At 39.8% G+C, this 23,867-nt stretch overlaps 1 protein-coding gene across 10 annotated transcripts in view; it reads right to left on the minus strand.

Annotated features, from left to right (window-relative positions):
- The window catches only part of DOCK7 (dedicator of cytokinesis 7), a 157,008-nt gene that overhangs the window by 2,573 nt on the left and 130,568 nt on the right, over positions 1 to 23,867 (minus strand). For 4 of the 10 annotated variants that reach the window (XR_013544959.1, XM_072997730.2, XM_078392936.1 and 1 more), the window contains 6 exons: positions 20,285 to 20,428; positions 18,209 to 18,340; positions 5,419 to 5,553; positions 3,047 to 3,136; positions 1,828 to 2,064; positions 265 to 408 (listed from right to left, as the gene is read on the minus strand). Coding sequence is in view for 8 of the 10 variants with exons in the window: in XM_072997730.2 (XP_072853831.1) it covers positions 265 to 408; positions 1,828 to 2,064; positions 3,047 to 3,136; positions 5,419 to 5,553; positions 18,209 to 18,340; positions 20,285 to 20,428 (882 nt within the window). In the remaining 2 variants the exon portion in view is untranslated. The other 6 variants (XM_072997729.2, XM_078392935.1, XM_072997726.2 and 3 more) reach the window with 4 other exon arrangements.

Consider the following 23,867-nt stretch of genomic DNA (forward strand, 5'->3'; position numbering starts at 1 on the left):
CAGCCATTCAGAGTAAAAAAATCTATCCAGTCCCCTTTTAAAGCCAACCACGTTGGTAACCATTACTACAAGCCTGTGGCAATATCTTCGCTCAGTCCTTTTGCATGTATAAAAATGTTGATATACACTTGTATTAATGTGTATTTCATACAGAAGCCATTTTTTCAGTTTGTTAAAACACAACAACAACAGAAGAGCAATAGTTGAACTTCTATGTCTCTGCAACTCATAAACGGGAAGAATTTTGAGCTCTTATGTTCTCACCTGATTCACTGTAGTGCCTACTGAGCCCTGAAGCACCATCTGGAGCATCTTAGGATCTGCTGGATCTTGATGGGTAGCAAAAGCCAATTCTTGGGTTTTTTTCTGCATATCCTCAATGGCAACTTCAATTGGCGTCAAAATTATCTTAAAAGACAAAGGCACACCAATCATGATGGGTTTTCATCACAACTACAAGCATATTAAATTTTAGCTACGCTCCCATACCTAGCCACATTGAACTCAATGGGATTTATTTCCAAGTACACATTCATAGGATTGCATTGCTAATCTTTTAAAGAAAGAAAATGAAGCCTTACAGATGCAGATTACTACTACAGCAACAATATAGCAGACAATTTCCAGGCTGATAGAAGATGGGCAGACAACTACTGCTGCTTCCGTTTCCTACTGAGTTCATTCTAGGACTTGCTTAATTTCTTAGAGCTGAGAAGCCTCTCTATGTTTAAACAGAATATGTGAACTAAAATTGTGGAAAATACAAGATGATGACTGCAATGTAATTTGCCTGCATTGTAAGTACGATTCAGGAGGTGAAAGGCAGTTCTTTCCACTGAGTGACTAGAATTGCCTTAAGGGCAATCATCAGCCAATAAAACATTCCAAGAGGCTCACAACTGAGAATATGTAACAGTATACCCAGGGCAGAACTGGGTTTATCTGAATTGTGCCAACATTAAGAAGTGACTTCCAAAAGTGATCTCTCCACATAAATGCCAAATGTGCTGGTTCATGAAGGGCACAAAACCCACAAATTAGGTTTCTAAGTAAAGGCACAGCTTCCATTAGCTTCCAAGGGAATGTGCATGGCAGTGGAAAGGGCTAGTGCTGTTCTTGATCCAAAGCGTTTCCTTGCTGCCATTAAGGTTTAAGAACTGGGGATATGGACCATTTGTTAAATATCAGAAAAGTGAGCACAGTGATGCATTTCCCCCTTCTATCCCTTGCTCTATTCCACCCGCCTCCGCCCCCCGTTTTCTCCTTGTTCAGGTGTTAGATTGTAAACTCCTCATAACATAGTTCTGTCCCTTTGATTCTATCACTCTATCTGAAAGACTGTATTTTTCCCTTGGAAGATAATCTGAGAAGGACCTTCTCTCAGTTCTGTCTCCCTCAGGTGCACATCTGGTGGAGAGAGAAGACCTCTTCTGTAAGCTGCTCTCAGGCTGTGGAACTCCTTTTGGCTAATCTAGTTCCCTCCCTGATGTGCCTCAAGCAGGTTTTCAGCACCTGATAACTTACTGAGCAAGGGACTTTGAATTGGAACTATATTTTGTTTTCACTTATGTGCTTCTGAATTGCTTTAATTCCATTCTTATATTAATATGATCCATTTAATTGTGCTTTAATGCCATAATTTATTGTCTTTTATTTGTGTCTTTGCTCCTACCTTCAATCTTTATAACAAAAAATTAAGATGTACCATCTACATTAATAAAAAACACCCATAGTATCAACCAATATGATTATCACCATCACTGTTTCTTTCTATTTCTAACAGCTTCTTATCTTACATTTACAACAGAACAGAAACATAAAGCTCACCTCCTCCTTGTGAATAACATTTATCCTGGTTTTAATGTAAGGGAAAGCATGTGATGTTGTTAAGATTGTCTTCCTCTTGAACTGTTCATGTAGCTCCCCATGAGCTCTGCCGTCCAGCGTGAAGGGTGTACAGTACATGAATCGTCGGAGATTGTAATTTTTGTCAAAATAGGTTATCCTATCCTTCATTTCATATGTGTCAAAATAAGGTTCTACATACGTTATTTGTATATAAGCCTGAGGTGGAGAGATGAACAAATAAAAACATGCTACATCCTATTAAACACCCAACAAAAACAGTCAATAACATTTAACAACTCAACTAAATTCCACTAATTAAGAAACAAAGGGACGTTTGCTTTTTTATGGCTTTGTGGATACCAAATTAGCTATTGAGCAATGGCCCCCTGCCCTGGAGTAAACTGAGTTTATATTTACCACAGACTGGAATTTTGTTCACTTAATGTGCGTACCCTCTGACCTGATAGGTAAATACACCCAGTCCGGATACTACTGACTTCTCATAATCCAGAATTAATATAAAGGTTGCCTTATTACTTTCCAAATCCAAAGGCTCCTTATTCAAAACAATTAGGATGAAAGCACCTCTTACATTTTATGCAGAGTCTTGTTTAAAATGGACCAAACTCTTCTAATCTTCCTGCTCCCAGCAAATCTATGGGCTATTCTGGCTAAGATGTAATATCGTTTTATCACCAGATGAGCTCATTTGATTGTGTGCACAGCCTCCCTCCTCTGTTCCACCTCAAGACCTCAAGGCCTTAAGACCACACTTTTCCCTGCCCTGCCCCCAATTACTTGTCTCACATCTTACCCGGTGAATGAGATCAGCAATTTTAGGTTCACATATTTTCTCATGCCTTTCTGGTTGGCTTAATAAAGGTGTCACCAAGTATGAATTCAATGTTGGTTTATGGCCAACATGGTTATTTCTGTTTTTATTTTCACTTTTAGCACTTCTCCTGATGCAGAATTAGAATTGTGAATTGCAATAATGCGCTTCCACCTATCAGGCAAACACATAGCAATTCTGATGTGGCATAGAGCCACCATATCTGCTCTCTTATTCCTGAAGAGAATGTCGTGTGAGCTCATGTAAGCCTGAACTAGGGTACTTCCCACACTAGACATGCCAGAATCTTCATTTAAACAAGGCCAAAGATACAGCTTCAGTTTTGCCTATTTTTAACTTCCTTACCTTGTTAGCATCTAATTTACATTTGTCGACTGGGTTAGAATCTTTAATAACTTCAACAACATCTTCGCCAAACCTTTCTCCATAAAATCCCTGAAAATGATAAATCATGACATGGTGAAGTAGAATTTGAAGCCAACATTTTAAATGAGAATTTGGCGCAAACATTTAGTGAGATCATATTAAAATTGAGTTGCCTACATATGCTCTGGCTTAGTGTATTCTTGGTCCCTCATTCTCATTATTTTATAATCTGGACACTAATGAATACACAGTATGCAGGAAGGAAGGAAAGAAGGAAGGAATTTAAAGGGGTTTGGTGTCTTATACGTAGGTTTTCCAAGTACCAATCTTTATGCAGCCATTTACGAGCACAAGGCATAACAATGGGCTAGGGTGAACAGGAAGAGACTCTAAAAGGAGGAAGGAAACCTACCACTAAAGGCTGATGGTAACTAGAAATGCTTAGCAACCACACTAGCTGAGTGTCTTACGGTGGATGTGTGAGGAGAGTGTCAGTCCAAAATCAGTAGGGAGGTAGGGAGTAGAAGGAATGTAATGGAATATCCTGAGAGAAAGCATGTTTGGCTTGGTGAACACTGATACCCTGTTTCCCCAAAAATAAGACCTAACCTGAAAACAAGCCCTGCCCCCAAAATAAGCCCTGGTTAAGTGAAATTCTGCCCTCCACCCTTGTGCAGCAACCAGAAGAAGATAACATGGCTGTATTTGAATAAATGTCGATTGCTGTACATAAAAAAAAACATCCCCTGAAAATAAGCCCTAGTGTGTTTTTGGAGCAAAAATTAATATAAGACCCTATCTTATTTTCGGGAAAACATGGTAGGAGAACTCTGCACAGCAACACAGCAGGTTTTTCCATGTTAAAGCACATTGTTGCCCTGAGGTTTTATGTAAACACCTCAATAAAAATTCATGTGTTAGATTTTTCTTCCAACAAATATAGGTTATGAAGTAACCCAACAACACACACAAAGTATTCCCTATCTAACAAACAGGAAGAATGGAATGCTGGGGCTGGGAGAGAGATTTTCCCCCCCATTGTTAATACTGGAAGGGGCAAAACAGATTTTGGCAAACATTTAAAATAAAAAGCAATGATATTGTGCACAGACAGACAAAAAGTATAAATTTGCCTCAATACACACTGAGATTTGTTTTTACCTATGGTGTATGGCAGAAGTATGGCATTTAGTAAGCACAGTGCTTCATATTCTAAAATTTTCAAATTTTCGTTAAAAATAGCTTTCTGGTATTTAATGCAGGGAAGCTATAAGGACAATACATAGTGAGCTGAGAGTGTGAGAAAACAGGATTCCTAGCAGTGTAAGAAAATGCTCACTTCCTTTCAATGAATTTGTGAATCATGAAGAAAAGCATAATGAAGCACACAAAAATCAACAATGACTGAAAAATGACCAAAGCACTAAAATTGGTAACAGTTCTCTACAATTTGCTTATCTTGACAAACTGCACATGAATCTACACATAACTCACAGTAGCTTTTTTTTAAAGAAGGCAAATGACTCCCATCTTCAACTGCTTTTCAATGATGGGAAATAATTTAGCCTCAAGGGTGTCCCTTCACAGTGTGGGTGAAGCAGTGCTTGGAAAAATCCCGCTTGCTAGTTGAGAGATTCCGGGCACTGTAGTCTAAAGAAGTATGTTCCTTAGCTCTGGAGAGGACCTGTTCTGTCTTTATTCCATCAGACCTGTCTGCGTTGTGTTTTTATGTATCTTCAACATTTATAGTCAAGCCTGTGGTTCTGATAAGCTTTGGAATCTTGGACACAATAAACTACCTGAGCTTATTTGACCAAGCATATGGGATCTCAAGGATCTGGCTTAACTCAAGTATAGGCAGGGCCCTTTTATACATCTCTGCAAGCCCATGTAACTGTAGGCCAGGGTGGGCAATTCTGACAGGCTGGGGACCAGAGTTTTGCTCCCACGTCTGACACAAGGCTGCCACAAACGTGGACAACCAAAGTAAAATTTATTTATTTATTTATTTATTTATTTATTTATTTATTTATTTATTTATTTATTTATTTATTTATTTAATTAATTTATACCCCGCCTATCTAGTCAGCTCAGGACCACTCTAGGCGGCTAACAATACACAAGTATAAAACCAGAACTACCCAGACTGCCTTTTCCAGTCTTGATGGTTGGGTCTTCTTAGTCACCCATGAGCAAAAACTGCCACTCCTAAGAAGAGACAGGTATTAAAAAGACCCTTTAAAATCTTTTGTTATGGCTGTCCTGAGAGGGTTCCAGGATGCCGGGGTGGGGCTGCACTTTACCTATTCTTGCTGTAGGTCAATACTTCAACTTTGACGGTGTCATCTCACCTCTAATCGATGAGAAATTTCAGCCAGTTTTGTTATTGCAGGTTCCTTGTAAACAAACTCTTGTTCATCCAAGTCTCCAAACTTAGTCCCATAAAACCCAACACGGAAGTATGTACCAAACATCCGCTTACCATCCTAGGTGCATAAAGACAAAGAGCACTTCAATACAGTTCCCCCATTAAGTTGTACTTTAAAAAAAACAAAACAAAACCCACTTTGAAACACAATGCCATGCAAGAATAAATAAACCAATCAGAAAGACTAAAAGTTAATTAAAAACAAATTACACCACTAAAATGAAAAAGCAGAAATCAAACTATACACTTATGAAATTTATGGAACGGTTACCTTCAGTCATGCAGCGGGGGAAAAATTGAGTGGCTCAGCTCTGCACAGGAAAGACAACTTCTACTAGCCTGTATTTAAAATTTCAATGCTGACAATCGGTGAGGGGGCAAGCTTACAGAAAGGAGCTACTTTCTTTTCTGACATCAGGGGTTAGCTTGCATTTAATAGTGGCTAAGCTGGAGCAGTCTTGGGTTTCCAAATTTCCCAGCACTGCAGATTTGGTCTGTTCTCAAATGCTAAGGCATGTTTGTAAAGGCCAGGTATTTACTCGCCAGCTTACAGATGTGCAACATTGTACCATGAACTCTGCCAACCCCAGAGAAGAAAACTGAGGTAATGTGGCTGTGAAATAACTGCAACTCACTATTCTTTAGAAGTTCCGTTTTTTAAAAAATGGTTGACGTCTCCACTCAAAAGGCTGGAGAAGATGTACTGGTTGAATGAAAGCTGTTCCACACAACTACATCGTGCTGTATCATTGCTATATTACCCCCCTGGCCTATCTCATGATTTATTATCTGTGTATGGCCAAATTAACAATTGTTTAATATCATTTTATCCACTAGTAGAGGTGAAAACAAAGTAAAACCGGGTCTGAAGCTACCTTATTACAAAAGTTTCCTGTAGCTGCAGCCCCTCAAGTCATCTTGTGCTTGCAACCATAAAATGTCACTGCAAGTACAATTACTTGTACTTCCCAGTTATAAGGGTTTCCCCGAGCCTACAACGCAAAGGAGATTTGGTATCACAAGTCTCCATGCATTTGCATGGATTGTTCTCACATTCTGGGGTTTGGTTTTGGGGTTTTCCGTTGTTGTTGTTCTTATTTTTTTAATGCCAACCCACCCTTTCTAGTATGGAAGACACACTCCTACTTCTGCTTTCAGGGGATCTGGAAGTGATATGTCAACTGTCCACCAAGCATCTCCTTTAGTATGGGAGCTGACTTTGAAGGAACACAAATTAGATAAGATATTCTGAGCACATGGTTTTTGAGGAGAATCATCGTCTTAAACTTTCTTATGGTAGATACAGAGCTGCTCTTTTAATGGGCTCCACTTGGGTGTTTTCATTTGGACCAGAACTACATTGCACACACTGAACACATCAAACATTTATGCCAGAAAATCCTGGAAAACACACTTTTCATGGAAGACAAAATATAACTGAAAGACAGTAGCAAGTACTTTGAAATGAAAGCCACCAAACCTAAGAACTTTCTTCCCCAAAGCAAAAGAAAAAAAAATCACACTGCATGCAAAAATAGTTGAGGAAATGACTCCAAATGTTCACCTTTACTCTCATGGCACAGTCTACGTTCCAGCAATCAGTGCATCACTTTTTTTCCTTTTTATTTAATTTTTTTATCTGTTGAACTTTGCATCCCACCCTATCCTGATGCTTCTGGGCCAGTAACATGTTTCAAAAGATGTTTAACAGAAAACAGAAAAATAGAAGAGGTATAAAAGGGTTAAACCAAGCTACCAACTTGTTTCCGGTTTTAGCCTGAAGAGAAAGGGCATTGATTAAGAAGAACATTCAGGCTTGGATTGAAGGAAATTATCCATATTGTGGATCATCATATACATGACCTTGCAATTCAAACACAATTTGTTGGAGCCAGATTTGTGCTCAGTGAAGTTCTGCTGATGCTGGAAGAAATGGGCAGGGCAGCAATTTTGTCCAATTCCCCCTTTTCCCCTAACACTACCTTCCCATTCTCCTCTATCAAATCTCCTCCAACACTCTAAAACAGTGCAGAGGTGATGATGGAGCTGAAGGAAGAACGACAGAAACTATTGCCTTGCAGTGGAAAACCTCTGCTGGATCTGTTTGCTCCACAAATGGAATGAACCTGAATAAGATGGGCATGACTGCATCTATGCTAAGGTATTAATGCTGCTGATCAGAAGAATGTTGCTACCTACACTGATGTTAAGGATAAGCACAAGGAAGACTCCAAAATATACACATGGTAAGCCATTTAGAGCAGTGGTTCTTAACCTTTGTTACTCGGATGTTTTTGAACTGCAGCTCCCAGAAACCCCAGCCAGCACAGTTGGTGGTGAAGGCTTCTGGGAGTTGCAGTCCAAAACTCCTGAGTAACCCAAGGTTAAGAACCAGTGATTTAGAGCATCTCAAATTGTTTAGGAAGTCAGTGTAGAGCCAGGAATGCCAACTGTCCATGCCCAGAATTAGACAAATTTCATTGGTAGTACTACAGATATGCAATGAAGAACACACTTCCATAGTCAATGTGCAAGAGTGCAAAGGCATGCATTATGGTTGCTGGATTATTAACTGAAGGAAAAGGTACATCGTTTCAGCAACCTATCAAATACCCATAGGTTCCAAGAACAGAGTAAATCCATAAGCTATAGAAAGTCAGGAGCTGTAATTTTCAGTAAGAATAGGAGTGGCCGGTCCTTCTAGGTCCTTGGCTCTACCAGCCAAGGCCAACTTATTCTCAGTCACCTTGCCTAAACCCAGTCCCTAATGATGCCCAGGTAACCGTCAAACCAAGGATTGGCAGGATTATGGTTAAGCAAAGAGAAACAAAATGTCAGTACATATTAAATCTGACATTGTTTTACACTGCTATTTCTCTACTCTTGGTGGTTAGGCTGAGAAGCTGGGTGCTCTTCTATATTTTTATGAGAAAGTATGCTTGTATTGCTAGGTGATTCAAAATGAACAATGCCTCGATCAAAACATGTCCGGTATTTGTCCCATATGAGAGGTTCCATGTTCATTTACTCTAGGGATGAATCGAGTTGCTTCTTTTTTAATTGTTGAGGTTATAAACCTATGTCATAAACGTTGAATTTCTTTTTATTTATACTACACCGTGGCGATTCTGTCTCACTCTTCTCCACTATTCTCTAAGGGTAGCAAGGGCTAACAAAAAAGTGTCTTCTGAATACCTTTCAGATCTTTCCATAAGTCACCTAGCCCTCATGATGAATAGTGCTAATTAAACTGTTAATGTAGTCTGAAAACCTCCAATAACAGATGAGCTACTCTGGATGTAAGCAAAGTCTCTGCTGTCGTAACAAATCCAAAATTGGAACAGGTTCATAAAACAGCCTAACTGAGCATGAAACTCCTATGTGCCAGTGCCTTGAGCAATTTAAGCAAATAGTGAAGACTGCTGGGAGTCAGGGTCTTAAACAGATGCCAAAATGCTGCAGAAAACGGCAGGCTTTCATTTTCAGCCTATGATCAGTACAGTGGGGTCTTGACTTAAGAACGGCTTGAGTTAAGAACATTTTGATTTAAGAACCACTCTTATAGGAAAATATTGACTTGACTTATATACTTAGATCTGAGTTAAGAACTGAAAAAAAAACCCACGTGGGAGGCAGGGAAAGTGCAAAATGTGAACTTTCAGTTAACTGTTGGCCAGTGAAAAGGGTGCCTGTCTGCTTCCTCACTCCTCCCAGCATTTCGAGAGTGGATTGGGAGACAGTCTTCGGACTGCCTGCTACTGTACTGCCTGGACTGTATTTTCCCTGCCTTCCCTGAACCTTTCTTGACCTAAGAAAAAAATAAACAAAATATCCCCCCTCTAGTGGTCGAAGGCGGAATAGCAGCTTCCCATTAGTTTCCATGGACGGAAAAGAGCAGATACGGATCAAATGGTTTTCAATGCATTCCTATGGGAAACGCAGATTTGACCTGAGAACTTTTTGACTTGAGAACCGCCTTCCAATACGGATTAAGTTCTCAAGTCAATACCCCACTGTATAACTAAGTAGCAACAAGTGCTCCACTCAGAGTAACATTTCACAAACTACTGTAGTGGTCCCCTCAAGGAAATTACAGTACAGTGGATCATTTTCTTTATGTTAGAAGCAAGAGTCACTAAAAGGACCTGGGTGTCAGAACTAGCTTAGCAAGAGACTGACAGCATGACTAGCATAAGATAGGAAGGTAAGCTAAGACTGGTCTCCAACACTGTCATGGCAGTGATGGCACCACGCTAGAGGAAGAAGAGAAATAGCCATAAACTGCTGCCCCACCCTGCCAGCTCCTCTTCCCTTTCAGATTTGGGATGCTGAAATACATCATGACCTTCTCGGACTGCCAGCACAGTGGAGTAGACAGGGTGTCTGACTGGGACTCAAGGAGGCTTCAGCTCATATCCCCTCTTGGCCATGAAAACTCACTGAGGGAGGAGGGTACTGACAAAAATATCGCTTAAATATCTCAGATATAATGGAAGCTCTACTAGAGTTGCCATCAGTTGGAACTGGTTTGATGGTACATAATGCACACACTTCCTTTGGGTGGGTGGACACTTTTACCACTTCCTCTGCTCTTTTAGGCCACTGATGCTTCTGTATCTTCCTTTTAGGGAAAGGGGCACCTGCAGCAACAGCTATAGCTACACTCATCTTTCTTTTCATTTTGGAAATGGCTGCCTCTGAAGGGCTACACAGAGCAACTGCAGCTCTCCAGAGCAGCGTATGGGCCCTGTTAGCAGGAGGCAGCCAATCTGCCTGCTGCCTCTCTCTACCCAGTGGCAAGACTGGTGACATCTACGGCTAACATTCTAACATGTTAATACTGTATTATGCTAACATTCATATTCATCTAGTGGCTCACTACAGTAAATGGGTCAGATATAAAATGTAATAAATAAATAGATTGCTGAGAGGTTTTTACTTCTACAACTTCAATGAGCCCTAGCCAGTACAGTTAATGCTGAATGTGTTGATGGGAGCAGGAATCTAAAAACATTTGGAAGGCCAATACTGTCCACTCCTGCCCTATATCAATATAGAGAGAGCCATTTATATTCAAAGTTTTAGCAGTAGCACAAAACTAGTCCTATCAATGTTCTTCTTCCAATTTTCCCCTATATAATCTGATGAACAAGGGACATTCATTTCCCACGTTTATAGCAAATGCTTCTTGTTGTTTCCTGTTATGAAGTAAGCGTGACTTCTTAAAACATCTTCATATCTTATACTTAATCATACCTCAATTGGTTAACACTTGTGTTTGTACAGAATTTTAACAGCACTAAAAACAATATCGTCTTAGAAGAAGTGCAGTCTGTATATGATATGTTCAGCATGCAAATTGAACAGAGAAATATGCTTGATTTTTATGTTGTTATTCTTTTGAAATTTGACATCCTGGCTGCTTTACACCGCAAGAGTTCTTGTTCGTATGGGGTGGTATAAAACTGTAATAATAACAAAGAATGCAATAATTCCCAAATTTGCCACCCCAGATGTGCCTGTAGTCCCAGATGAGACTACGTATAATTCCCACCAGCCTTTCCTGGCATAACCAGTGCTCAGGGCTTCCGGGAGCTGCATTCCAAGACCACCTGGGGGTTACAAGTTTGGGAATCATTGCTATAATGTAACATAAAATCATAACTGCTCATTACATCTAAGTTTATAGTCACCCTACTTGTGGAGTATACACAACGGACGTTCTTATACAACAATGGCTAAAATCCTGTTACTTAGCACAGTAAATTGCACTACAGTAAGCCCACTGATTCAGCAGGGATTTAACAAGTCAACTCCTCTGCAACTTCCATTGATTCAAATGGGCCTCTTCTAACTGAAACTTACTAATCAATGAATCAATGGAAGTTGCAGAGGACTTGACTCACTAAATTTCCATTGATGCAATTGGCTTCCTTTAGTGGAATTTACAAAGCTAAGCAACAGGATTTTGGTTGTTATCTGCAAATAACTATAAATAAGAGTAATAATCTCAGAATCACCATGAAACCATTGGGGAAATGTTTTTTGCTATACAATGAATTAGCACTAAATGACAAGAGTTTCATATAGAATATCACAATGTTTTAACCATGGTCACCTGAGACAAATTAGGGGATGGTGTTCAAAAGAAAGGGTCTTTCCATATAGCTTCCACTTACTGGGGGCTGGGTAAGTGAAAATGTCTTGATGGATCAATGCTTGGAAGATTTTAGTGAATGCTGACCCAGAGCATGCTGGAAAGTGTGCAACACATGAATCAAAGCACAAAGTTCCACTAACAAGCAAAAAAAAATATGGAGACTTCAATAACATCATATGACATCATGTTATTGTTCCAAGTGTGTTCTAAATACATGAAAGCTCTACAATTTCGACCAAAGGTTTTAACAGAAATTAAACCCTTGTTTTCAAGCAAATAAAACAAATTAATACTCCATGGTCTTTGTTTCTGAGAGGTGCTAAAATGCAGTTATGAGACAGAAAGTTATTATAAAGCATTTACATCTATTATTTTGAGAAAAATAATAGGACCTTGGGAGGCAAAGAGAATGAAGGTGAACGCTGAAGAGTCATTACAGAACTGGCAGAGTGGGTATAACAGCCGTCATGACTTATATGAAGGGTACATAATATGTTGTTATGCATGGTAAATATTTGCTGGGTATAAGATTTTAAGAGGCTCCTCCTGCTCATGAACCAAAGGCTATGCCAGCCGGATTTACTTAGCCAAGAGCAACAAAAATGTCCATCAAATCTGGCCTTCTTTCTAGGGAGATGAAATGCCCCTAAGTTCCAAATCTCAGTTAAGAGAACAATTAAACAGAGAGCCCATCATAATGAGACTTTCATTTTAATCATTTGTTTCCTGGATAATCTAAAAGCTGAATTCATATCAGAGTTGAAAGCTGTTCCATTGGCCATGAGGAAGAAATCTAGCACAGTAACCTAGCACTGTTAAAAGACCAATTTATGGATTTATTTCATAAGTTTTTTCATACAGGCGCAACCACCATGAATTTGTGTGGCATTTTATAAACCCCTGAGCTGGCACAAGTCTTTGGTAAAATGAAATTATTGGGAAATGTCATGGTGTTAAAAAAAATCACCAACAACTTAGTAGGAACTTACCACAACAGACAATAGTAAAAGTGGGGAGGAGGATCAGCAACCAGGGCAATAGAGGAGAAAACAGAAAGTACTTCAATTAGGGAAAATCCAAAACAAATAAGCAGCATTTGGCAGCAAAGAAACAAATAAACAAACAAAAAGTACTTTAAAAATTAGGAACTGGATAAAAGGCATGCAATGGGTATTAAAGGCCACATGCAGGAAAATGTCCAGCAAGAGGAAACATCAAGTGCAAAGCAGTGGAGAAGAACATAAACCATGGGTGTGTTTTACCATGCAATAAAACATGACTGAATGATGGTTAAAATTGTAATTGATGATGTGATACACTTCAGGGGTCGATTTAGCATCACACAAATTGATCAGAAAAAATGCTCACAGGTTGTCGTCTCATTAACTGGTAACTCATCATCAACTGTCTTCGTGCAATGGTTTGTCTCTTGTGCTATGGACTGTGCCAATCTCACCACCAGAAAAACATGGGCCAAAATCCTATCGGTAGTCCAAGCTGGTGTAAACCAACTGATTCAATGGGTCTTATGCAACTGCTGATTTATCAGTAGTTTGCTTTACCTGGAACAAGCAACAGGATTCCGGCCATAGTGTTTGGATTAGATAGAACCAACAAAATTATATGAGCTCTACTTCAAACAAGCAGTTCACTGGTGGGGGTGGGGTCTATATTTCTCATTGCAATCATACCAAAAAAGATACCAACTTCCACTTACAGTCCAAATGGCCAGCTTAAACAGTTATATTTGTTTGGCAACGTCATACAAAGAGATGCCATTCCTTTGTATTTGGGGACAAAATTAATTTATGTGAACTATCACTTTCTAGCAGGGCAGTTAGAAAATCTGAAGCAACTAATAGCATGTTTCAATCTCTAGCTCAATTTGTAAAGCTGAAGTGAAGCTCTGAAGAAAGAAGCAGGGTCTGTTTTAAGTTTGAAGAGGATACAGCAACACTGGCCAGGGAAAATTAAAAGCAGAGATCATAAATTGCAAAGCCTATTTTATGGGTGTAAATGGGAAATCCAGTCTATATACTAAGAGGGGGGGGGGGAAGCAAGATACAGATTTTTCAGCTAGGCACAAATTCTTAAAACCTCTTTTAAATTCATCTGCATGAGAAATATATGGATGTACTTCTATTGTTACTAGATGAAGATTGAGCTTTTAAAAGTTGTGCTTAAAATTTACAAGCACTCAAGTTCCACTGAATTCAATAGACCCTACTAACTTAATAACATGCTTTAGCTCTTTGAATTTTCATAGAACTTGAGTGCTTCTAATGTACTAGAAGGCACTTTTACTTTGCCGAAACAAATAAAGAAACAAACGTGTGGGAAGGAAGAAAGCAAAGATGTTCAGTATGGCTACACTACTTAGGATACCCATTTCCAAACCATGTGAATAAAAACAGGGCTGGAGGCAGAGAGGAAGCTGAGCTGTAATGAGCCATAATTTTCTACAAAGGCACCCTGTCCAATCTTTAGCTGTGTCGAGCTGGGGCTATTTTGGAGATTAGACCACGCCCAAGATTCAAGACCTCCTTCAAACTGTGACTTCTGGGCCACTTCCAACATGTATAGTTTCCTGGAGCCTGACATCTTTTAGGGCCTGTATAATTTCCCTATTAGGAATGAGGAAGAAAAAAAAAAAAACCCAGAACACTGAGGGTGCAGGTGCCAACAAACACCAAAATCATGGGTTCTCTTTAACCTACCAGAAGATTGCTTGGACACACCTTGCTCAACATGCAAACAATTCAATTTTAAAGCAAAGGTGGGCAACTTTGGCAGCTACATGGCCTATTTTGTCCCTATGGCTATTTTTGATAGGCCAGGAGCTGCATGGTCTATCAAAAATACCGGAAGGAGAAAACAAAACCAGAAGTGGCCAGAGGTCCACATCTGGTTTTGAAAACTGAGTGTTTTGCGGATGTTTAACACTCCAGGGGCCTTTTGCAACCTATTTAGAAGATGCATTGCTTATCCAGGAGTAGAAACTCAACCTTTGTTTCCAGAGAAGAACATATATATTTATATTGTTTGGCAGGAGCAGGGGAATCTAATTATATTAATGGCACAGTACAAAGTCACATGTAGTCCGAGCACCCCTGCTTTAAAGCATGTGGCACATGGTAAACTACAATTAATGAACATTCTTCACTTATTCGGTAACAGTCTTATCCCAATCTTGGTGTCCTTAAATGTGGAAAGATATGACTAGGTCTTTAAGGGGTTTCTGTGCTTCTCTTTGTCTGAAAGATGCAGATGAAAAATCAACACCTGGTGAATTTCTCTTCCATATAAAAGCTACCAAAAGCATTAAAACCAAACAACACGAGTTGCTTGTTTGAACGTTTGAACGTTTATGTTAAGATAAAATCAAGAAACTTCTGTCACAGCAGTCTAGCAATAAGCTTCAAAGTTATCACAGTTTTAAGAGCAATTTAGGGTTTAAACAGAAGAAACAATGTGAAATGGGCCAGTAAAACCTGACGGACAAAAATTTTTTAAAGGCTCTCTTTTTTGTCATCACTGCACACATATATAGGAAACTAAGAGTCTTCTTATGAGCCCAGCTGAGATAATCAAGTTCTAAGCTTAACAAGCTTAAGCAACTGGTTTGTTTCTTCACTGAGCCAACAAACAAGTGAAGAATCACCTCAGTTTCTTGTTGCAGTCAACTCAATAATTATGGTTAATGATTCCCAAAGAGATTGTATTATAGAAACCAAATTTAAACCACAGCTTCCTATTCTGGTGTTGTGTTTCTTTGTGTGAGTTTTGAGGTTGTTGTTTTTTAAACATCTTTGGCCATAATTTCACAGCCGACATATTGAAGATGTCCTGATTTGCTTTGTTGCTCACACAATGGAAGGGGTAAATTAGCCATACACAAATATTTGAAGGTCATATGTATCTGGGTTTATTAAGTCAAGACCTTGATCTGAAAGTGGCCACCAGCTTAATAAAAAGGGAATAGTAAAAGGGATTTTTACGCAACCCAAAGCTTAAAGTATCGGTGGGTTGCATTCAGTGTTGAAACTTTGGTAGTCTGATTGTGTTATGGACTGGGGGTGCAAATTGTGGCTCAGGCTCAGATGTATGCTGGATCTAAATGCTTTAGGTTATCTGAAAACTTCGACAAGAACTCAAATTACATACATGACAGAATCAAAACAATGGAGTCTATTGAAGAGCCACTGAAATCCATGACCTAATTCCCAGGGATTTTGGAACTGGCCCATTATTTTCACTCTTCCTCAAAACTTCACTTAACAGAAGAGTCCTTTTATTTTACAGACATTACAGTTATGTTATCATATGAGTGGAAATCTTTTCAACAATAAATTGTTTTGGCATTCAATGTTTTTTAATGTTAGAACTTAAATCGACCCCTGTGTTGGGGGTGAAAACATGGTAGGAAGAGATGGTATTTTGTGTCAATATTGATGAGAAATGGAATATAAAAATAACAAACTAGTGATGGGTAAAAAGTGGCTCATTCACCAAAGAACCTCATTAGTGTCATAATAAAGAGGCATTCATGCACTACCTAAATTGTCCAAAATGACCACAACACTTTTTTTATATATTTTGTTGGTTAATTAACTCATGTCAATAGCAATCAGCAACAGAAATACCCACAGCTAGCACATGTGGGCAAAGCATTGGCAGGAGTCATCAAATCAATCTATTAGCGTTCATTACTAACTAGAACATCACCTACCTCCCAGCCAGTACTCTGTGTAACAAAAGCAAAACAAAAACAAAAGGTATGTCACAGAAAAAAAAATTAGAACTCAAAGGTCAAAACATGACCATTGACAACATGCTGCTATTTACTTGAACAAACGTCATACTGTAATTTTTTTTTGACTGCTGCACATTTAAAATAGCCCTCTTGTTTCATTCAGCCCTCTTCCACCCATGAATTACAGAATGGAGCAACTCCACACTGTAGCCTTAAAATCAAATATGAAAATATATTATCTGAGCAGCTGCCATTAATACAGCACATTCACCATTCCAGTCTGCGGTTCTGCCAGTCAAAGCCAGATTAGTCTTAGATGATTTTAAAATTTGCACCGAAAGCTGAATTGTTCAATGAAATTCATTTGCTAACAAATGTATGAAAGGCAACATTCATTCTGTGTCAGCACTGTTTATACCCCTATCTGATTTTACACTGTTCATTTTCCATATACTTCACTCAACTATATTTTCAATACGAGAAATGGGTTTAAATTTCTTATATTTAAGATTGTGTTAATTTAGGAAAGTAAAATGTAACAGAAATGAAATGCACATCCCTTAATCCAGCAGTGCCAATGTGGAGATAGCAATGCTCCTGACACACAGAATACAGTTAACAACCCAGGAGCCAGCCAAGATGACTGCCAGTGTAAACTTCCCATCCTGGTTTTGAATGTTTACAATGAAACAAGCTTTAGCAGTATCAGTCAGGTGGAACAATGGTTAAGTAAGAGCTGGTTGAAGAGGAGTATATCCTTGAGATACGCTGTTTTGGAAAGGTGGGGAGTGGATCTGATGCTAAAGAGATCCCATGAGAAGAGGGAGCATTTCATTTCCAGCACAACCCAAAAGCTCACAACAGGATGCCAAGCAGTATATTAAAAAAAATGCTGCTCTCTAGACTTCACTGTGGGGGAAATGGTGTGCACAGAACCCTCTGAGCTATTTATATACAGTATAAAACAAATACAGAGACTTAGGCAGGTGTAAGTTCCAGAAACTGTCCAGAAATGGTGGATCTATTATCTAAGATCTGCTATCTGAAGACTGCCAAGGAAGAAGTAATTTTGAATTATTCCACTTTTTAAAAATCCAGTTTAATCTTAGCTAAGACAACTCCTGTTGCAGGAGATGTTTCTGCTTGCTTGCTCCTTGCCACAGCTTTCCATGACACATGTCATTCCACTTTTGGTACCCAAAGGTAGGACCATCTGTTGTTACACAGTCTCCACAAAGGAAGTGACAGGTTGTATGAGTGGTTCCCAAACCTGTGGCCCTAAATGTTCTTGGATTATATCTCCCAGATGTGCTGCTGACCATCGGCTATACTTAGCTAGAATTCCTCAGAACTCTATACCTTGGCCTCAAGTTCGGAAGCTAGTTTGGAAATAGGAACTGTTAAGAGAACAAATGGAAATCCCCAGGATGTTCAGTCAACATGACCCAACAAAGGGGGAAAGGAACATCTGAGATTAAACTGGACACTTCTGTATTTTGTAAATCAGCCTTCTGTTTAGATAACACTGATACAGAATAGATTCAAAGCCTGTAAGCAAAAACAATGCAGAACAGTCATTTGACCAGCATAGAAAAACAGAAGTGATCCAGCTGGATATTTTTCTAAATTTGCTGGTTCTGCAACATGGTCCACAGAGTCATTTACATTAGGGTATTTTGTTGACAATGGAAAACACAGGTAGGGCTTGGGGGCAATGTACAGGGGAAAGGGGAAATGTATCCTAATACATTTTACAATTACTTCTGTGCAGATCTTTCAGGCAGTATCCCAAATCATTACCTGGTGAACGATCTTGCTGAATGCCTCCTGGAGTTTACCATGAATTGTAGCCAGTTTCTTGGCATCTCTGTTCGCTTCATGAATCGGAATAAGAATTTTGTAAACCTCGTTGACGGCTTCATACATGCCAGCCTACAAAAGAGATGGATCTAGTAAGAGAATAAGTAACAACAACAAAAAGCAAGCAAGAAAATATGTGACTGAAATCCTTTAGAAATGAAATTGTAATATTCATTTGGGATATTTTTGATTCAAAGGAAGAATAAATAAAATGCAAATACTGTGTGTTAAAAACTATATATTAAAAATACCAGTCACATGTGAAAGTGCTGACGTTGGACATCTAGCCACATACTGTAGCTGGAAGGCCAGATGAAACATAGCAGAAGCCTCCATAGCAAGCTCTCAGATCACACATTAGCCCTAAGTTTGAAGGGTTTGCATAACAGAAATAAACAGCCCACACAACAGTTAGGCTGGAGTGCCCCGCATGACGATGATAATCCGTTCCATAGAAATCGCTGTTTAGAGAAATAATCGTCATGCGAAAACCGTTTCCCCATTGGAATGCATTGAAACCCGTTTAATGCATTCCGATGGGGAAAATACATCTTTGTCCTGAGAAGGGAAGCCATTTTGCGAGTGTCGATCAGCTGTTAAAATGGCGGTCCTGCGAAGCATCGGTCCCGAAAACACAGGAAAGCCATTATGCGAAGCCGCCAATCATCTGTAAAAATCGTCATCTTGCAAAAGAACGGTCCGTGAAGCACGGACCAAATCATTGTCCAGTGAAAATCCCCCATTAGAATCACTGTTTTGCAAATCTCAACAGCGATCGCAAAACCTCATTGTCATGTGGATTGGTCATTTTACGAGGTCGTTGTCTAGTGAGGTACCACTGTACATTTGTTCCAAACCACAGAACCAGAACTTTAAAAAAATTATGCTGGCTGTATGGACTGTTTAGTCTGGGAAGCAAAGTTTTGCTTTTGTTTTTGGGCAAAACCATTATTTCAGTGGTTTAATTAGCCTGGTGCTTTCAAAGACACATGCAGGCAGCAATATACCTTCACATAATTTTCTGTTTCTCAGAAGATATTCTATATTCACACAAAAAACAACAGAGTGTCTCATGACACCTAGAAGATTAAAAAGTTTTATTTGGCATGAGCTTCTAAAAACTACAGCCCACTGCTTTTTTGCTTTTGCTATGCTGGATGGATACCCACTCCCTGCCCCTCAGGAATATATCCACACACACATTCCTGAGTATAAAACAGATACAGAGTATGACAGGTGTGCAAATACCATGGACTTTCCCTTTAAAAACAAAACCAACCAAAAGTGTAACTTGTCTATATTTTCCTTCCCTTCTGACCTCACCAGTGTTCTTGGGAGGTGCAGAACAGCATTCCTTAACTCATCAGGTTATCTTTTGTCGCCATTGAGACTCAATAGGGCCCAGGGCAGAAGAGAACTGTATTGAATGGATGGAAAATCTACACCACTTGAATTCTTTATATCTCTTCTGGGGCATCAAATTAATAGCCTCCTACACATTTCCACTAGCCAATGTATATCTTAGAAAGGACTCAGTCCAGATGGCTTCTAGCAGACAGAGTAGCAATGGCAAACATAGATCCGAAACTGTTTAAAATTTAAAGCCCTTTGAATCCGGTTGCAACTGATTGATGTCATGATGAGGTCAGTTTCAGAGACTAGGAATTCCAGGGACTACTGGTTTCGTAGCAAATTCTGAATATACCTAACCAGAGCTGGATTGTGGTTCATTCTGGCTTGTTTGCAAACAGAGCTGAGCTGTTCTTCCACCAGCACCAAAAATGTGTGATCTGATCACAAACAAGGTGAATTGATGCCACTTGTTCTTCAATGACCCCACATAATAAAATTCAGTGGCATTAAGCTGCTGAAATGTAAGCACTCAAATTGAGATACTTTGTGTTGTGCTTCTGAGGTGTGCATCCCACATCTTCTAATGCGTAGAACATTCCACGCTGAAACTATACAATCACAAAGGTCTAAAACAAACTAAAGACATGCATTAAACTCTTTTACCATGGAAAAAGACGCTGCAGCTTGCTCCAGCAATCCCACCAGTCCTGCTTCTGTAAAATACTTTCCAGAGCATATCCCTTCTTCATCTGGTGACACAACATCATCTGAAACGGCAGATTCTTCTAGAACGTTTGAGGAGATATTCTGAGGAGAAATAAAACGTTTATTTCCAACTTTAATAGTGTCTATGTCTTAAACCTTCCATCAAACAGCTAAATGTTTCTTTACATTTCCTGTTCGGACAATGTTCTTTTATAAGATATAATATGAAAACAGCTTTTGCTACACTGAAGCCAAACAGACCATATTGTGCTTTTCTGGACTATGACATAGTGAAAATAAAAAAGCCATTAGAAATTAGAGTGAATTCCAGATAGTCTAGAACAAAAAAAGAGTAACTCTTTATATCTGTATAGAGGATAATCCTTTCTCACAACACAATATCTGGACTGTGCTAAGATACTGCCCACTTCAATCTTGCCTGAATGCCACTTAAGCCTCGTGGCACTGTGTTTAAACTGCAGTACTGCAGCCCAAACTCTGTTCATGACCCACGTTTAGTTCCAGGTAGATGGCTTCAGCTTGACTCAACCTTCCATCCTTCTGAGGTCAGTAAATTGAGTACCCAGCTAGTGGGAGTGGTGCAGTGTATAGCCTGTATAATTAAATTGTAAACCACCCAGAGAGAGCTTTAAGCACTATGGGGCAGTATATAAGCAGCACACTTTGTAAGCCTGGGTCCTCCAAACTCCTCCCCACTTGCAATGTCTCCTCTCAGGAATGGCTCTATTATTTTGTGGTCTTCAGACAAAGTATCTTCAGTGCACCACCCGTATCAACTACTCCTAGTACTAGGATCAAGATCCTTCATTGATGGCTTAGCAGCAGTAGCAGAAGTTCATATATCTGACTCTTCCACAGCATGGGACTCCATGAAGTTAGAACGGGTTCTAAAGAAGAGTCCATCTGCTCTGTTGGCACTAGACTCTTCAGCAATGCTGATAGTTCCAGCAAGGGCCACGAAAGAATAAAAGCAATATTACAATATAATATATTGAAATGTTCACAGTAATCTGAAATATGGGTTTTTCCCCATGTGAGTGCCTCTCAAGGGCTTTGAAGCTTTATGTCTCTTGGACTGAGAGCTTGGTGTGGCTGAGCTTGCAGGATGTGATTGCGGTGTCTGCCCAGGGCATGAATATTCATATGCTATCTGCATAGACCAATGAGAGTGCTGGAGGGGTGGAGTCACGAGATATAAGAGACTCAGAAGGAGGAGGAGGAGTTAGTCAGGGAGATTGAGAGTTGAGATTGAAAGTTCTGGAGTTTGAGCAGGAGAGTGGTGGTTGAGAGTGGATAAAGGAGAATGTTTGTTTAAGAGTTAACAACATTGCTTGTCCTGCCAACATCCGTAACAATAAACAGTTTCTATTTGGTTCTTTTAAAATGACATATGGCCTGGACCTTGATTATTAATAATAGGTGTAACAGGCAGCCCTGATCCCACTTGTCCGTCACGGCTGGGCAGTGGATCATCAGCCAATGGGGTTATGGAGGGTGGAGCTGGAGGGGGAGGAGTTGGAAGAAAAGTGGTGTGAAGAGAGTGTGAGAGATCAGATCTGGTGTGTGAGAGAGAAAGAGCTTGTTTAGAGGCCTGCGTGCCTAAGTGGTTAGTGAGGGAAGTCTGTGATTGATTAAATAAGATACAGTGATTGACATCTTGATTAGCTAATTGTGATTTACATATTTTATTTTGTTATTTCAATAAACCTGTTTTGTTTTGAAGGAAACCTTTGTCCTTCTTAAATAGTCATCTCAATTGGTGGCAGCGAGAGTGAAGTAGTGTGGTGGGCATTCTGAGAGGCCTGAGTTGGCAGTGACATCAGAGTGGCCTGCTACGTCACAATAAAATTGGTGTCCAGCAGCGGGATTCGAAGATCCGTGAAGCCTTGACTGGAAAGGTGCCCAGAGCAGGGGTCTTTAGTTAGGAAGGTCTGAGTGAATACGTGGGTAACCTTCTAGGACTTGTCTCACGGGGAGCGAGTCTAGTAGAAGGGCGCGGGACCTCAGATTGGGGACTAAGACAGGGAAGCTCTGTGGTGACCATTTCTGTGGAAAGAGTGGCCCAAAGCTGAAATCTGTGGCAGTTTGGCTAGCTTGTCCTGAGTTTAAGGGAGAACTCTGATGGGACAAAGCGGAGCCAAGGGCAGTGAGGCTGAGGGGACTCAAAACAGCTAAGCCTGGGAAGGGGGAAGCTGTGTGTTTAAAATTTTGCTGCCTGAGGCAGAAAGAAAAAATTCTGTCTTTGGTGGGAGGCCTAGCTGGAGGCAGAGGCCTAGTAACAGTAGCTAGCTTGCCAGTGGATGAGTGCTGGGAGCTAAATTGTAACACAGACACTCACTGACAGGGAAAAAGTGGACTTTTTAAATCAAGGCTTTTAAAAGTGAATAATAAGCCTTAAGAGAGGAAAATGCCTTTGACTAGAGGCAAGAAAACTGAACAGGTGCCTTGTGCAATGGCAGCTGGGTCAGATGAGGAAAATGGGGATTTTGAAGGTTTCACCTCAGATCAGGAGAGAGAAAACTCCTCAAAGGAAGACACAACAGAACTCAGAAAGTTGGAATTAGCTCAAGCACATGAATACAGGTTGAAGGAGCTAGAAAAAGAGAAACTGGCCTTAGAAATGGAGGAAAGACTGAGGCAGAGAGAAAGGAGGCACAATTAGAGAGGGAAAAATTGGAGAGGGAAGAAAGACTAGAGAGAGAACGTATGGCTTATGAACTCAGAAGGTTAGAATTGGAAAATCAAAACAATAATAATAGGGGAGCCAACTCTGAGGGGAGTCAGTTATCTAAGGCAGACCTGAAGAAATTCCCAATTTTTAGGAAGGGAGATGATCCAGAATCTTTCCTTGTGATGTATGAAAGAGCGTGTGAGGATTTTCAAGTGAGGGAATCTGAAAAGATGATTATATTGAGATCCCAAATTAGTGGAGGCCTGGCTGAGATATATGCGGAGATGCCAATCGAATTAATAAAAGATTATACTGAATTCAAAAAGTTAGTGTTTGCCAGGTATGGCATAAACTCAGAACATCTGAGACAAAAATTCAGGTCACTAACTAAGAAGCCTGAGGAGTCTTACTCACAATTAGGAGTGAACTTGTCCAGATATTTAGACAAATGGCTGTTACAGGAGGGAGTTCAGACAGTTCAGGATCTGAAAAATGTTGTGGGGTTGGAGCAGTTTTATTCTCTCTTACATGGTGAACTAAAATATGGTCAGGGACAAGAAGCCCCAGAATTTGAAACAGGCAGGGGAGATTGCTGATTTCATTTCCCAGATACGAAAAACCAGCTTTTCTGAGGGAAAAGGTGTGAGGAAAACTTGGGAGGACTCTAATAAATATCCCAAAGGACAATTTAAAAACCAGCAGAAGGTTGGCGGCCATTTTGTGGGAAAGTCCTCAGAACAGAGCCAAGCCAGAGGGCAAAATTTGGAGGGAAAAGTAGGAAAAGGTGCTGGAAATGATCAATGGAATGTTAGAACCTGCTTTAAATGTAATGAAAAAGGTCACATTGCG

Source organism: Pogona vitticeps, chromosome 4 (assembly GCF_051106095.1).
Source record: "Pogona vitticeps strain Pit_001003342236 chromosome 4, PviZW2.1, whole genome shotgun sequence".
Classification (NCBI taxonomy): Eukaryota; Metazoa; Chordata; class Lepidosauria; order Squamata; family Agamidae; genus Pogona; species Pogona vitticeps.